This window comes from Phacochoerus africanus, chromosome 1, assembly GCF_016906955.1.
Source record: "Phacochoerus africanus isolate WHEZ1 chromosome 1, ROS_Pafr_v1, whole genome shotgun sequence".
In the NCBI taxonomy this organism is placed as follows: Eukaryota; Metazoa; Chordata; class Mammalia; order Artiodactyla; family Suidae; genus Phacochoerus; species Phacochoerus africanus.
The window spans coordinates 227,536,890-227,553,391 of NC_062544.1; the positions used below are offsets into that span (position 1 = coordinate 227,536,890).

General features: G+C 36.5%; 1 protein-coding gene across 1 annotated transcript in view; it reads left to right on the top strand.

Moving 5' to 3' along the window:
• Positions 1-15,927, top strand: part of CD200R1 (CD200 receptor 1) — a 41,431-nt gene extending 25,504 nt beyond the window's left edge. Inside the window, exons 3-8 of the mRNA XM_047792504.1 lie at positions 847-906; positions 3,894-4,211; positions 4,333-4,584; positions 13,181-13,289; positions 13,830-13,875; positions 14,900-15,927. Coding sequence (XP_047648460.1) covers positions 847-906; positions 3,894-4,211; positions 4,333-4,584; positions 13,181-13,289; positions 13,830-13,875; positions 14,900-15,052 — 938 coding nt within the window. The 3' untranslated portion in view covers positions 15,053-15,927. The remainder of the gene's footprint in view (positions 1-846; positions 907-3,893; positions 4,212-4,332; positions 4,585-13,180; positions 13,290-13,829; positions 13,876-14,899) is intronic.
• The last annotated feature ends 575 nt before the right edge of the window (positions 15,928-16,502 follow it).

Sequence of the window (16,502 nt, forward strand, 5' to 3'; positions counted from 1 at the left end):
AGATAAATTGATTTACTTTAAGGAATTGGTTCACATGGTCGTAGAAGCTTGGCAAGTCCAAAACCTGCAGGATAGGTCAGCAGGCAAGAGACTCAGGGAAGAGTTGCAGTTTGAGTTTGAAGCCAGTCTTCTGGCAGAATTCCCTTTCCTGAAAGGCCAGCCTTTTTCTATTAAAGCCTTCAACTGATGGGATGAAACCTACCTACATTACAGAGGATAACTTACTCTACTCAAAGTCTACTGATAAAAAATACCTTCACAAAAAAATCTAGAATAATGTTTGACCAACTATCTGGGTACCGCAGCCTCAACAAGTTGTCACATAAAATTCACCATCACAGTAGGAAAAATAAGGAAGAAAAAGTGATGAGCTATCCCTCTCAGCTGTGGTTCCAAAATTCTTGAGAAATACTCTTATTTGTCCATCTGGGTGAGGTGCTTACCACTGGTCCAAAATTTTTTAATCAGGGGTGGTGTATGGAAAGAGGACTCTATAATCAGACCAGCTCATGTGAGGTGCCCTTGATGGACAAATCCATTGTGGCCAGGGAATTGATGAAGGCAGGGGTTACTTTGTACAAAATAAGTATTAAGTACAAAATAGCATGTTTCATAAATGGAAAATCATTCATTAATAACTGATAAATGTATTTTCAAATGTGAGCATGTTTTCCTATGTCATGATGGAACAACTTTCAATTTATGTTTTGCAAGGAATTTTGTGTAATTTTAATTATGATTAATTGATTATCATGTTGTATGTAACTTTTTGTAGGGAAATAACAGCTTCCATTTTATTTAATTACCTAAATTGGTTTCATTTACTTTTCTTTGAATATTTTCTAGCTTCAACAATTACTTCATCTACATACAGAAAACAGAGCACTGTAACACCTCCTGCAGAAGGTAATATGCTTTTTTTGAAGCTAGTACTGAAGAAACATAGTTAATGGTCTGGACCAAGTGCCAGACTTGTGCCCAGGTGAAGAATATGGTGATCTGAATGCTATAGGATCGGGGACCTGAAGGAACCCAAGCAGTTTAATTCCATTGAAAGATTATGGAGCTTTCTCCATGAAGCACTGTCCTAGGCCTTGTGGGGAACATAAAGATGAGCAAGATTGTCAGAGAGGCCCCAGGGAGCTCAGTTTTGTGGGGGGATCCAGACAGGATCACAGCTATCACATAAGCAGAGGAGATAAGCACTCACATCAAGAGAACCAGGAGTGTAGAGAGGGAGTAGTTAAGCACCAAGGCTTAGAATATGCTTCACAGAGGATGCAGCATGTGAATTGGGTCTTTAAAAAAATGTATTTTAATAGAAAAAGATGTTGTATAGAGCACCTCAGATCATGAAAACAATGTGAGAAAAGACAAGAAAATGGATTTGTGCTTGATTTTTTTCTTCTGGAGTGTGGGGGCAATATAGTGGGTGGTAAAGCTGCAAAAGTGAACAAAACATTGTAAATCAACTAAACTTCAATAAAAGTTTAAAAAAGAAATAAAGCCTCTCTCCCCAATTGCAAAGTGAGCCAATATGAAAAAGACTTTCAAAGCCAATGCAAAGACATTTAAATTTATTCTTCAGGCAATGAGAGATGTCTGAAGGGTTTTGGGGTTGAGGGAATCACATTCGTGTTATAGAATGAAGTACTCACTGCAAAATTATAAGGTATGAACTGAAGGGAGAAGAGTTTTGAGGTAGAGCTAGAAGTTAGGAGGATTTTGCAGCAATCCAGGTACATGGTGATGAGAACTTAAACTAGGGTATGAAAAAAAAAAAAAAAAAGGAAATTCCCCAAAGCCAATTCAAATTTGTCTGTGTGCCTAAGGTTGGATGGCACCAAAAGGGATTTATAGTCAAAGATGCAGAAAAGATGGGATATCATTGTTGGTTTGGGAGAAAAGATGAGAATCTACCCTCTATTTCCTCAGTGAAATAGGAGTTGAAATCACCCTAGCTAATCACAGACATGTATAGAGAATGTTCTTGTAGACAAGTGCCAAACCCACTGAGCAGTAAGGAGATACTGGCCATTGGTAGATTATCACAACAGATATGAAAAAAAGAAAGAAGAGGATGAAGGAAGGGTGAAATAATAGCAGTAACATAAGAACTATCATTCTAGGTGATGGGTGATTGACTGAAGGTCATAGAATAGAGGAGGGTGAAAGACATAGAACAGTGCTTGGAATCCTCATCATTGGATTTCTTTGGATACTCTGCCCCTGTTCAATTGCATATTTATTTGAATAGCTGCTACTTTCTTTTAAAAGATAGTCAGATCTTAAGGATAGATATTAGGCAAAATATTAAAGTCTTCACTGCTAACAAGCTAAAGTTCAAATTCCCAAGAACAGAACGTTCACAACTTGCTCCCTCACCAGTCTCTTATCTTCCTGGATTTATCTTGAGCATCTTTCCCTTGTGCACATATATGCTTCTCACACCCAACCTCTAGTAATTCTCTAACATGCCACATTCTTGCTTGTCTCTAAGCCTTGTCCAAGTTGGAGATTCCCTTTGTAAGAGGATGCCACCTGGCATGGTGGCAAGAGCATGAATTCAACTGTTCTCTCTGATTTGCTTTTAAAATCCTCCCTCTTTATCTAGTTATGTGAACAAAAATATTTGGCCATGAAATGCAAAGGCTTGAGGACATCATGGAAGAGGCATGTGACATCAAGAGGAGAGGAGAGATATTAAATGCAGAGTTTAGAAAAAATAAGCTTCAGCCACATAAAAATTCCCCCCACCACCACTGGTTCCGTTCATGCTAAACTGATGAAATCACTCACACTCTCCTCTGTTACAGGTGAACTGTAATAGATAAACCTAATCACATCTCAGCAAACCCCTGTCAATCGGGGACACATGTCAGTATATGTGTCCCCATTTTCAATTCTTGTCATTACCATTTTCAATTTTTGTGGGATGATTCAACTAAAGATATCATAGCTTTTTAAAAGTATCTATTGTTTTCCCTGATCTGTAGTTCTCTGCATAAAAATTAAACTCAGAATTTCCAACTTGTTTAACCTGAGAGATATCTTAGTTATTTTAAATAAAAGTACTTATACTTTCCAATTTATATTTGTCTGAAGTGCCATCCTTAGGGATAAACATTTACTTCTCATGTCACTGATTTTTTGACTTTCATTAAAACTTATAAGGAGAAAACTACATTGCTAATAAGTCCATATTATTTCCTGAGGAGCATGAATTTTATAACCCTCATATTTTCTATAACCAAAAGATTAGATTTAGAACACTGTTTTTGTCTTTTTTTATTTTAATTTTTTTTTTTTTTTTTTTTTTTTTTTTTTTTACTTTTTAAGTTTGCAGTTGTGGCACATGGAAGTTCCTGGGTTAGGGGTCAAATTGGAGCTGCAGCTGTGGCCTATGTCCACAGCCACAGCAACATGGGGTCAGAGCTGCATCTGCCACATACTCCACAGCTTGTGGCAATACCAGATCTTTAACCCACTGAGTGAGGCCAGGAATTGAACCTGCATCCTCACAAGACAACATCGGGTCCTTAACCTGCTGAGCCACGATAGGAACTCATTTATTTTTTATTCATATTAAATCTCCTGAGTTAATTTTAAAATACTTTAAAAAGTTTGTCATACATACAATGCATGCCTTTTCCTAATGATACATAATACAGGGGAAAATTGGTTAACATTTGGATGGATTTAATTTATTACATGTATTTCATGAATGTTAATTTCTTATGTAAGACTTATGTTTCTGGAATAAGATCACCAGCAAAGTAATGTTTTAGTACAACTTCATGTAATATACTGTGGATAAAATTTAACACATGAAATCCCTTACCAAGCTTTTCTTTTGTTATCTTCTGTGTGTGTGTGTGTGTGTGTGTGTCCAGTTAATATTTCACTACCTGTACTGGTGGATACAACGGCTGAGCTCTATTGCCCTCCTGTGCTGTGGACAACTGTGGTGGTAGCAACATGGGAAATAGTCCTCAGAGACAAGGCCCCCTGCTTCAGAGCCTACAGGGCTGATACAAATGAGACCACATCAGGAAACTGTACTGATGAGAGAATAATCTGGTCCTCCAGACTTGACCAGAATCCTGCCCTTCAGATTGGTCCAGTGGCCGTCACTCATGATGGGTATTACAGGTGTCAAAAGGTAGCACCAAATGGGAATTTCCATCGTGGCTATCACCTCCAAGTATTAGGTAAGGAACATCATGTCTGTGGCACTGCAGATAACCAGATTTGGCAGTGAAACAAATCTCTCTCTAATTCCTTGTTCCATGTATGTGTTAAGACTGAAGCATTATGCCTGCATTTCTGCAGTACCCCCTGAGGTGACCCTGGTTCAAAGCGAGAATGGAACTGTGGTGTGCAAGGCGGTCGCAGGGAAGCCGGCTGCTCAGATTTCCTGGACCCCTGAGGGGGACTGTGTCACTGAGCAAAACCCTCACTGGGGCAATGGCACAGTGACTGTCCGGAGTATGTGCTACTGGAAGGCCCATCATGTACCTAATGTGTCCTGCACTGTCTCCCACGTGACTGGCAACAAGAGTCTCTTCTTAGAGCTGAATCAAGGTTAGTAATTTTTCTAGTTTTGTGTTTGATTTTTCATTCTTTCAGAGGAGTTACTTTAAAAAGGAAAAAAGAGTGTGCAGAGAACTTTCATTCAAAGGTGTCCTTTCTACCCTATACTTTATGTCCTTTTCCTTCTCAAAATAGAGATTTGTCTAGAAGAAGACAGAAATTTGTTGTAAAAATCCATATTATGGAATGCAGCTTATTCTACTTTTTATGTTTTCTTCTAAATTACTAAATTGGCTTATGTAGTATACTTTTAAATAAATGCTATGGTTTTAATTGAGGATAAAGTATAATTTTAAACAAATAATTATGATTTTTATTAGAAGAATTAAGTCACTCCTAATTACCCTCATGAATTTTTAGGGTGGTAGAATTTTCTCTTCCAGGCTCTTCCAGTGACATTTCTTAAATGCCTATTCATAACATCTATGATTCAATTCATTATGACTTGTTTTCTCTACTCTCTGTTGCCATTCTACTCTTACTTCCTATTATTAAAAATATTATTTTAATCAACATGAGTCATACAGTTTGAAATCTATGTTGTTTTACTTGTTAATTTATTTTGTATTGAAATATACTTGATGTACAATGTTGTGTTAATTTCAGCAGAAGTGACTCAGTTATACAAATATATGCATACTTTCTCATATTCTCGGTTGTGGTTGATAAACCTCATATTTTTTAATAGATGATTTTTATTTTTTCCATTATGGTTGATTTTCAGTGTTCTGTCAATTTCCACTGTATAGTAAAGTGACCCAGTCATACATACATACATATTTATATTCTTTTTCTCACATTATCTTCCATCATGTTCCATCACAAATGACTGGATATAGTTCCCTGTGCTGTACAGCAGGATCTCATTGCTTACCCAGACCAAATGCAATAAGTTTGCATCTATTAACCCTAGACTCTCAGTCTATCCCACTTCCTCCCCCTCCCCCTTGGCAACCACAGGTCTTTTCTTCAAGTCCACGAGTTTCTTTTCTGTGGAAAGGGTCATTTGTGCCATATACTAGATTCTAGATATAAGTGGTATCATATGGTATTTGTCTTTCTCTTTCTGACTTACTTCACTTAGTATGAGAGTCTCTACCATACATGTTGCTGCAAATGGCATTATTTTGTTCTTATTAATGGCTCAGTAGTATTACACTGTGTATACATACTACATCTTCTTAATCCATTCACCTGTCGATGGACATTTAGGTTGTTTCCGCGTTTTGGCTATTGTGAATAGTGCTGCGATGAACATTCAGGTGCATGTATCTTTTCCAATGAAAGTTTTGTCCAGATATATGCCTATGAGTGGGATTGCTGGGTCATATGGTAGTTTTATATTTAGTTTTCTGAGGTACCTCCATACTGTTTTCCATAGCGGTTTTATCAATTTACATTCCCACCAACAGTGAAGGAGGGTACCCTTTTCTCCACACCTTGTCCAGCATTTGTTATTTGTTGACTTGTTAATGATGACCATTCTGAAAGGTGTGAGGTGTTACCTCATAGCAGTTTTGATTTGCATTTCTCTAATAATTAGTGATGTTGAGCATTTTTTTCATGTGCTTGTTGGCCATCTGTATATATTCTTTGGAAAAATGTGTATTCAGGTTTTTTGCCGATTTTTCAATTGGGTTGTTGGTTTTTTTTGCTGTTGAGTTGTATAAGTTGTTTGCATATCTTAGAGATTAAGCCCTTATCAGTTGCATCGTTTGAAACTATTTTCTCCCATTCTCTAGGTTGTCTTTTTGTTTTTTTTTAATGGTTTCCTTTGCTGTGCAAAAGCTTGTCAGTTTGATTAGGTCCCATTGGTTTATTTTTGCTTTTATTTCTGTTGCCTTGGGAGACTGACCTAAGAAAACGTTTGCACAGTTGATGTCAGAGAATGTTTTGCCTATGATCTCTTCTAGAAATAAACCATATATATACATATATATATTTGTCTTTTTGCCATTTCTTGGGCCGCTCCCACGGCATATGGGAGGTTCCCAGGCTAGGGGTCTAATCAGAGCTGTAGCTGCCCGCCTACACCAGAACCACAGCAACGCGGGATCCGAGCAGCGTCTGGGACCTACACCACAGCTCATGGCAATGCCGGATCATTAACCCACTGAGCAAGGGCAGGATCCAACCCGCATCGATTCGTTAACCACTGCGCCACGACGGGAACTCCTAAACCTTATATTTTTAACCATTTATTTGAAGTTAAAATAATAAAAGAAGGAAGAAATAAAATTGTTATAGCCTGAGGAATTTTCAATTGTATATCAGGGAGCCAACCAGATTAGACCTTAATACATTTTTGGATCAATCCAGCAACATTTTTAAAAAGGTTCTGGTTAAATGAATTAGTATAAAAACTGAATATCTATATCAGACAAATTTTAGGTTCTAAAAATATGTGCATTATTGATAATATATTATTTTTCTTAGGCTGAACTACATTGGGTAAGACATATTAAACATTATTTATAATGCTTTTACTATATATTTTCATTAAGCTGAGAAATAGAAAATATACCATATATATCATCTTATGTTCTATGCAAGAAATATCTTAGACCCATGGGAAATAATAGATTTCATTATTATTTTTTATTTATGAGTTTAATATATGTTATTCATTATTATAAAATTTACTGGCTGGAAATAATATATATTTATCATTGTATTTTACTTTTTTTAGGGCTACACCTTTGGTATATGGAAGTTCCCAGGCTAGGAGTCAAATCAGAGCTATAGCTGCCAGCCTACATCACAGCCACAGCAATGCCATATCCAAGCCATGTCTGTGACTTATATGGCAGTTCATGGCAACGCTGGTTCCTTAACCCACTGAGCAAGGCTAGGGATTGAACCCACATCCTCATGGATACTAGTCGAGCTCATTACCGCTGGGTCACAACAGGAACTCCATATTCACCATTTTTAAAAGAACAATTTCCTGTTAATTTATCAGAATTTTTTTGATAGGCATTATCTTTTTAGGTGATTTTAATTATTCTAACAAGCAGATATAGATGTTGTTTTCTCTGGAGGATCACTGACGTAATGACAACATTAGAAATGAGTTTAATTTGTTTTAGATCCTTTGGTTGAGGAAGTGCATGAGATAGCTCATTTAAATTTTAAAACAGAACATAAAATATTATTTACCATATATAAGGGATTTTTTTTCAAATACATTTCATTTCTATGAGATGGTCAGCAGAAAACTCCATCTTCTTTAAGGCATGATTTCTCAATTTCTGGAAAATCAACTCTAGGATAGGGCAAAGCCTTTTAAGATTAATAGCCTCTTTTGTGCTGGTTGATTAGTACATTGTACAGATTTATTTCCAATAAAACCTTGTGGAGGGGAGTCCCCATCCTGGCTCAGTGGTAATGAACCCAAGTAATATCCATGAGGATGCATGTTTGATTCCTGGCCTCACTCTGTGGGTTAAGAATCTGGCATTGCCATGAGCTGTGGTGTAGGTTGTAGATGTGGCTTGGATCCTGCATTGCTGTGACTGTAGTATAGCCCAGCAGCTACAGCTCTGATTAGACCCCTAGCCTGGGAACTTCCATTTGACAAAGGTGTGGCCCTAAAAAGACAAACAATGAAGTAAAATAAAATTAAAAAACTAAAAAAAAAGAAAACTTGTGGAGGAAAATTCTGGCCTTGGCCTCTGACTATGGCTCAGACTCTGCTACCTCAGCCCCTAAAGGGTTTCCAGCCATTTGACTTTTTTTTGTCCTAGATTTTATCGTTTTCCAGCATACATACTTACTGTGCTCCCACATGTGCCTATCAGCTTTGATGAACTTGAATCAACAGGATCCTACTGCTATCCACAAGTTTATAATCGGGCAGCAGATAGTATATCTACATAATACCAGTGGTTATTTTAGCCAACTTTTTATCTTGATGCCTTAACTACCTTGGCCTATATAATTAATAAAATATTACAATTTAATCAATAATTAAAATTGGCCTTTCAGAATATGTAAAAGGAATCTATATAACTCATAGGCAAAAGATGTTATTTCTGTGGTAAAGACCTAACCTCATCATTTTTATAGGTAAATTAGGTTCCTAGACCAATAGCAACATGGGGGTGGGCAATGCTTCCCTACACCAAACAATTCTCAGACACCAGCTGGGTGCCCTATGATTCAACTTCATTCTGACACTATCTATCTGGAAATGGCATCAGATTCCACAGGTTGAGGACTCAGTCCTATAAGTGTTCCCTCCCCTTCATGTACCAGTTGCAAACCCAGGTCATTATCTGTGCCTCTGATCCACCTGCTATAGATGGTAGGTTCCCATGACCCCCTTCTTCCAGTTCAGTTAATTTTCTACTTCCTAGATCACTGGTTTATTACAAAAGGATATAACTCAGGAACTGCCAGACAGAAGAGATGTGTAGGGAGAGGAATGGGGAAATTCAAGTGGATCAGGTGTTCACCCTCCCCCAGTCTCCATATGTTGGCCAACCTCTATGTTGTTTTATAATGTTCTTCTTCTTATTATTATTTTGGTCTTTTTTTTGTCTTTTAGGGCCACACCCACATCATATGGAGGTTCCCAGGCTAGGGGTCCAATCGGAACTGTAGCTGCTGGCCTACACCAGAGCCACAGCAACGCTGGATCCAAGCTGCATCTGCGACCTACACCACAGCTCACCACAATGCTGGATCCTTAACCCACTGAGCAAGGCCAGGGATCGAACCCGAGTCCTCATGGATGCTAATCAGGTTCGCTAACTGCTGAGCCACATGTTTTATAATGAAAACATTAGCCCTTTCTCTGTCTCTCCACCCCCACCTCTCCATTCTCACACAACCCTCCAGAGGTAAGTACTTTCAAATCTTCAAGTGTTTCCTCTGGGAATTGACTCAATTTTTATAAACAACATGGTTATACTGCCATTTCTTAATATAGAAAATTTAGACATAGTGTAACCACTTACAGTAGATGAAGATTTTACTTTACCTTCTTACCTTTCCTTATCCTTCACATGCAATAAGATAGCAAATTTTGGTTAAATGGCCACTATTTACTTGATTTTGAACATGTATGTTTTAAGTACTGAATCAAGAAATAAACTCATACTTTCATTTTTGAATAAATTTTTTTATTGGCCTTAATTGCTTTCCTTTTCTGTTTCCTTAATAATATGTGTACTTATTTTTAATTGTCTCGAACACACTAAAAAAAAAAAAGAAAATGTCTCTTAATACTGACTTCCACATGGTCAAATGTGTTAAGTAATCTGTCAGTTCCATTTTTTTCTTGAAGACAGTCTTCCTTGAGTTTTTTCATGCTCTTGTTCTAATCTGGCCTGGTTGGTTGATCATGAGATCTACTGTGTACAGCTATTGTCCCGGACGTCTTCTTTCCCTCCATCCTCTGCTTGATGCCATGTTTGTCTAATCTGAGTTCCTTCCGCCTTCCCAACATTTGTTTGTTTTAATCTTTCTTCCACATACAAGGCTTTCCTTAACTCTTTGGCTCTTCATTCACTTAAAAGCGAGCACTAAGGAGCTGATTCCAAGCTATGTTATCTGTGACTGGGCTTGACAGCTAGTTGGGTTCCTTAGGGTGAAAACAGATGATTTTTTTTTTTGTCTTTTTGTTATTTCTTTGGGCCGCTCCCGCAGCATATGGAGGTTCCCAGGCTAGGGGTAGAATCGGAGCTGTAGCCACTGGCCTACGCCAGAGCCACAGCAACGCGGGATCCGAGCCGCATCTGCAATCTACACCACAGCTCACTGCAATGCCGGATCGTTAACCCACCGAGGAAGGGCAGGGATCGAACCCGCAACCTCATGGTTCCTAGTCGGATTCGTTAACCACTGCGCCACGACAGGAACTCCTGGACGAATTTTTTTTTTAATTGGAAATTTCTTATTTCTCTATGTATTTGAAGGTCTTGACTCTGAGGTTTTTTAGGTTCTGCAGAAAATAACTCTCAAGTTTCTTGTCTTGGCGAGATAATCCTGACTGTCAGTGTTCTGGGATCAGGGAGGAAAGGGGATGGGGCTATGTGTGAGAAAGAATATTCAGAACTCAGACTTTCCTTTTTAAAATTTACTATTTTTTTGCTAAAGTATAGTTGATTTACATTGTTGTGCCAGTTCCTGCTGTATAGCACAGTCATTCACTTATATATATTACATATTATATATATATATGTGTGTGTGTATATATATATATATATATATATATTACGTATATACATAAATGTTCTTTTTTATATTCTTTTCCGTTATGGTCTGTCCAGGAGATTGCATATAGATCCCTTTGCTATACAGTTGGACCTTGTTATATCCTAAATGTAATGGTTTTCATCGACTCACCCTAAAATCCCGGTCCATCCCACTACCCGACTCCCACCCCTTGGCAACCACAAGTCAGACTTTCCTTTAACACTTCCTTTTGGTCTGACACTTTTGTCTCCAACCTCCATTATATCTGTATCCTTGACTCTGGAGTTTGTCCAGTTCATCTCCTTCGGGCCACACTTCCTGTTTTCTGCTGGTCAGAGATGTGGTGACCTGGCTTCACAGGGTGGGAGCCTATTTGTTCTTAATACAGACTTTCAAAGAAGCTTCCAACTTTAAGCCCCACATTTCACCCCCCACATCCCCCTTTCTCTATATTTGGTCCTTCCTACTCGAGAATTTTCCTGGGGTTCACTGAAGTTTATATTTATTTCATTATGAATTATTTACCATTCTTCTGTTCATTTTTCACCTAAAAACAAGTTGAAATATTTCTGCTCCTTGTCTTCATCCATGTTCTTTGTCTTTGCAAGTCTTTACAAAATTTCTCTACTGGTTCTTAGTAAGGGTTAAGAAAGGAGAAGAGAAAACCCCATATGTTTAAACTACCATTTTCTAAGATCCCTTCCTAAAGTAAATAGTAAATAGTAGCAGTATTTACTAAGAGTATTTCTGCTGGTTATGTAAGAAATCCGACCACCCAGTATTAAGTATGACATCATATTTATAGAATCTCAGAATTGAAGGCACTGTCTAGTCCTCTCCCAGCCAGTGTAGGTATGTCTTTCTCACAGGGTGGATCTTCACCTCTGCTTAGTGCACTTCAAATGCAAGAGAGGGTTTCAAAACACTGTTGTAGTTTTTAACTGTAAAACCAAACTTTTCTTTTTCAAATAAACATCCAGTGTTAAAAAACAAAGTATTAAAAGAAGGTGGGGGACTGGAGGCAGCCTCCCTCTGCTGCCCCAGCCACATTCATGAAACATCAGGAGCACAGTCTGAAAACCTCTCAGAGTTGGCAAATCTGTTGTTGACTTGTCCTCTTGTCAGATTGAGCTTTATATTGCTGCCAGCAGTTAATAAGTAATTTAAAGTTACTGCCACGCATTCATTTCAGTTTCAATGCCCTGAAAAAAGTGACTTTAGAATTAGGGCGATTTTTCCAACTACCTTCCCTACAACTCCCTGTTTATTTCTGAATATTGGAGATGAAAAACATTCTATTACTGTAACAGAGAGATCTAAAATTTCACCTCCATCCTATAAGAATTCACCACACGAATCTTTAAAGCAACAAAATGCTGATACAAGATCATGTCTAGTTGAAAACCTAAGAGTCTGAAACGAAAAAGCAATTTTATTAGATCAATTATTTGCACTTTTTTTCATTTTGTTTTGGTCTTTTTTGGGCTACACCTGTGGCATATGGAAGTTCCCAGGCTGAGGGTTGAATTGGAGCTGCAGCTGCTGGCATCAGAGCTGTGGCTTCCAACCTACGCTACAGCCACAGCAACATGGGATCCAAACAGTATCTTCGACCTACACCATAGCTCACAGCGATGCTGTATCCTTAACCCACTGAGCGAGGCCAGGGATTGAACTTGCGTCCGTGTGGATACTACTTGGGTTTGTTAACCTCTGAGCCATGACAGGAGCTCCCTATTTGAACTATTAATGGGTCAAAAATTTTTTAAATAAAATCACAGAAATGAATTTATATAGTTTGAGACATTCTTGAGCCATATAAATACATATGAACATATAATTTTAAAATAGACTTTATTTTTTAGCTTAGTTTAGGATGACAGCAATACTGAGTGGAAAGTACAGACCATATAACTCTTGCCCTACACTTGCACGGCCTATTTACATCCTCCACACCACAGTGGTACATTATAATCAATGACCCTACTTAAACACATCATTATCACTCCAAGTCCATAGTTTACATTAGAGTTTATATCATGTGCACATTTTTTGAGTTTTGACAAATATATAAGTGACATGTACTTAACCATTATTGTGTCATATAGAGTAGATTCACTGCTGTAAAAATTCTCTATGGGCCACCTATTCATCCCTTCTCCCACCCTAACCTATAAAAACCCCTGAATTTTTTACTCCATAGGAATATTTTTTTTCTGGAATATCATATATTTGGAATCATACAATATTTAGCCTTTTAAAATTGGCTTTTTTTTCACATAGTAATATACTTTTAAGTTTCCCCCATAATTTCATGGCTTGATAGCTCATTTCTTTTTAGTGATGAATTATATTAAATCATATATTTTTGTGTCTATATTTACAGTTGATAATTACAAAAGAATGTACTTAAGAATTCTATATGCCATCCCTCCTATTTTTATTATCTTGGTCATCGTGGGATCCATTTGGCTTTTGAAAATCCTTGGCTGCAGGTACTGACTGATATTTTCTGTTCTCCAGCTTTATTGGGTTAGAAAGAAGTTAGAAATATGGGATTGGCTACACAAAATTAAGATATTAACATCAATTCTCCTATAATCACAAGCATGTCCTGAAATTAATAGACTTGGACCACTCTGATGATGAGGGGGATTTTTCTAGGTTATTTAGACATGCAAGCATGTGAGTTAAGCTAGTTAGGTCAGGATCTTGGGAGAGACAATGTCTGCTATTTTCTATTTGGGAAAAGAATTACGGTAATTCATTCCATGTACCAAAGATGAGGTGTCACATGTACTCTATTACATCAAACTTCTTTGAATAATTTCACTTCCCTTTCTAGAATCCAGAATTATCTTATTTGGATGTATTAACAACAAGCAGCATTCTTCACTCATTTCTGGCAGTTCATTTCTGATTTATTATGACTTCTGTCATAATGAACCACAATTATCAATAGTATACTGTTTTGTTTTTCCATTTTCAATCTGAATAATAACATTTTGACATTCACTTCATTTTTATTTTTGCAGAAAATGTAAATTGAAAAAAACAGAACCTACTCCAGTTGTCGAGGAGGTGAGATAAGATTAAAAAGAATATTCCCAAACTTCTAAGCTATGTAGTCTGAAAAATCTAATCATGTAATTTGTAATTTGCATCAATATTAATATTTTTTATTTTTAATTTAAAATCTAAAATTTATTTTGTATTTTATTTATATTACATATTTTATTTTATTAATTTTATTTTATATTGAGTGTAGTTGACTTACAATGTTGTGTTACTAAGTCAGGCAGAGAAAGACATATCATATGATATCAGTTATATGTGGAATCTAAAAAATGATACAAATGAACTTATTTAAAAAACAGAAATAGTAGCTTCTTGTTAATCATCAATTTTATCTATCTATCTATCTATCTATCTATCTATCTATCTATCTATCTTTTTAGGGCTGCACTCACGGCATATAGAGGTTCCCAGGCTAGTGATTAAATTGGAGCTGTAGCTGACAGCCTACACCAGAGCCACAGCAACACCAGATCAGAGCTGTATCTGAGACCTACATCATAGCTCATGGCAATGCCGGATCCTTAACCCACTGAGAGAGGTCAGGGATGGAACTCATGTCCTCATGGATACTAGCTAGTGGGGTTTGTTACCGCTGAGCCACAATGGGAACTCCTGGACTGTAATCTTTAGAGAAATTGAATTAGTATTTCCTCTCCCATTAAACCATCTCTAAGTCTTGACTCCCCTTTTTCAATACCATTATCATTTCCCTCTTACCTCTTAAGTAACCCAGTGCTATAATTTCTTATAAACAGTAGTTTACTGAATCTTTGACTCTCTCCTCTGAAACACTTCATGTTGCTTCATTCTTCTCCACCCCTACTTTCAGAAAACCTACATTATCTTACACTGAACTTAAATAATCAATAACTTTTGATAAAATATTAGAGAGTTTTGCTCTTATGTTCACGTAAGCCCAGAGACCGCTATTGGTAAACACTGAACTGTGGGCACTTGTTAGAAAAACATAGGTAACTAATGACTTCTGGCTTTTTAAAATGGATTTTAACTTTGGGGTCTTTCTTAGGATGAAATGCAGCCCTATGCCAGCTACACGGAGAAGAATAATCCACTTTACGATACCACAAACAGAGTGAAGACATCTCAGGTGTTAAATGAAGTTGATGGGATAAATCTCCATACTATATATGTTTTTGGCATCTCTCACGAGGACAAATGAATCAAGATACAGTATGGATCCTGTTTTGATTTTCTTAGAGTTCTAGAATGGAAGGTCTATTTGAAAACAAGTTTTTCAAAGATTCTTAGAAGACAGAGACATTCTAGAGGATTTTCATTCATTTCCTTATACGATTGAAATTTTAGAATTTTAGCTGTTACTAGCCAGTCCTGTGAAAAATGGATATTATTACAAAGATAGCACATACTCATGATGAAATATTCAAATTCTTCAGTACAGTAGATGATGAAAACTGAGTTACTTCAAATAACTCTGCAGAAGGAACAATTACCAACACTTTTTTTGTAATTTTCTAGAAAATTCTTATGTGCCTATGTCATATCTGTATGTGCAGAGTATATGTATACATTCATACACATATCCTTGTCAAGACACAAATAGGAACATACTGTAATTCTGTACTTACAGAAAGCTAATATATCTTGGAGATCTTTTATATGAATACAAGCAGAGCTACCTCATTTTTCTTAATCGTTACATAAAATTCCATTGTGTGTAATGGAATTTAACTTAATTAACCAAAACCCTAGTGGTGGACATTTGGTTTAAGTTTCGTTTATTTTGCTGTTATAAACAATACTACATAGAATGTTTCTTGTGGATATATCTCTTCGTATGTGCTTGGATATATTTGTAAGATAATTTCCTTGAGAGAAATTGCCAGGTCAAAGGGTTTGTGCATTTTTATTATTGATTTATATATCAAATTGTATCATTTATGTTCCCTCCAACCCTCTTTGAAGTGCTTTTCCTTTTATTTTAATATCTGTAGGATGCCAACCTCATGTTAGCTAATATAAGATTATAATAAGAATTTAACTATTTAATAAAACTGAATTTATATTTTTCTTTCATGTTTATATGTGTATGTGTATATGTGTGTGTGTGAGAGAGAGAAGGGAGGACACAAATGTGAGGACATAAACTTGTTCTGAACTTGTTGTATCTCTATAGAAGTACTGATGTCTGGTGCCTAATAGTTTTACAGATATGATAAACTGGAGGTGTGTATTTTTATGCTGTATATTTTATTGTGATGTATTTATCAAATAACAAGTGTTTATTGGCTATGTAGCCAGCTAAATATGCATTATTGAGGACTTGGGATATCTACAAAATATGGTTTATGTGCTAAGAGAATAGCCATGGGATGACATGCCCTTTCCTCTATTTTTCTATGGAATAAAATATTGGGAATGTATATGTTAATCATTTTTAATATTATGAAAAATATGTTTAATTATGAAAAATTATGAAAAATACGTCTGTTTACTCCAGTAGGAAAAATGATACTGCAAATTAAAAATTTTCAATGTGGTAGAAATTAAAATAAAATCCATTCATTCTTTAATTGTTCTGTTTGAAACATGTAAGACAGATATTTTGTTTTATTAATGTTTGTCTCCCTGAAGACATTTACTTACTCTAG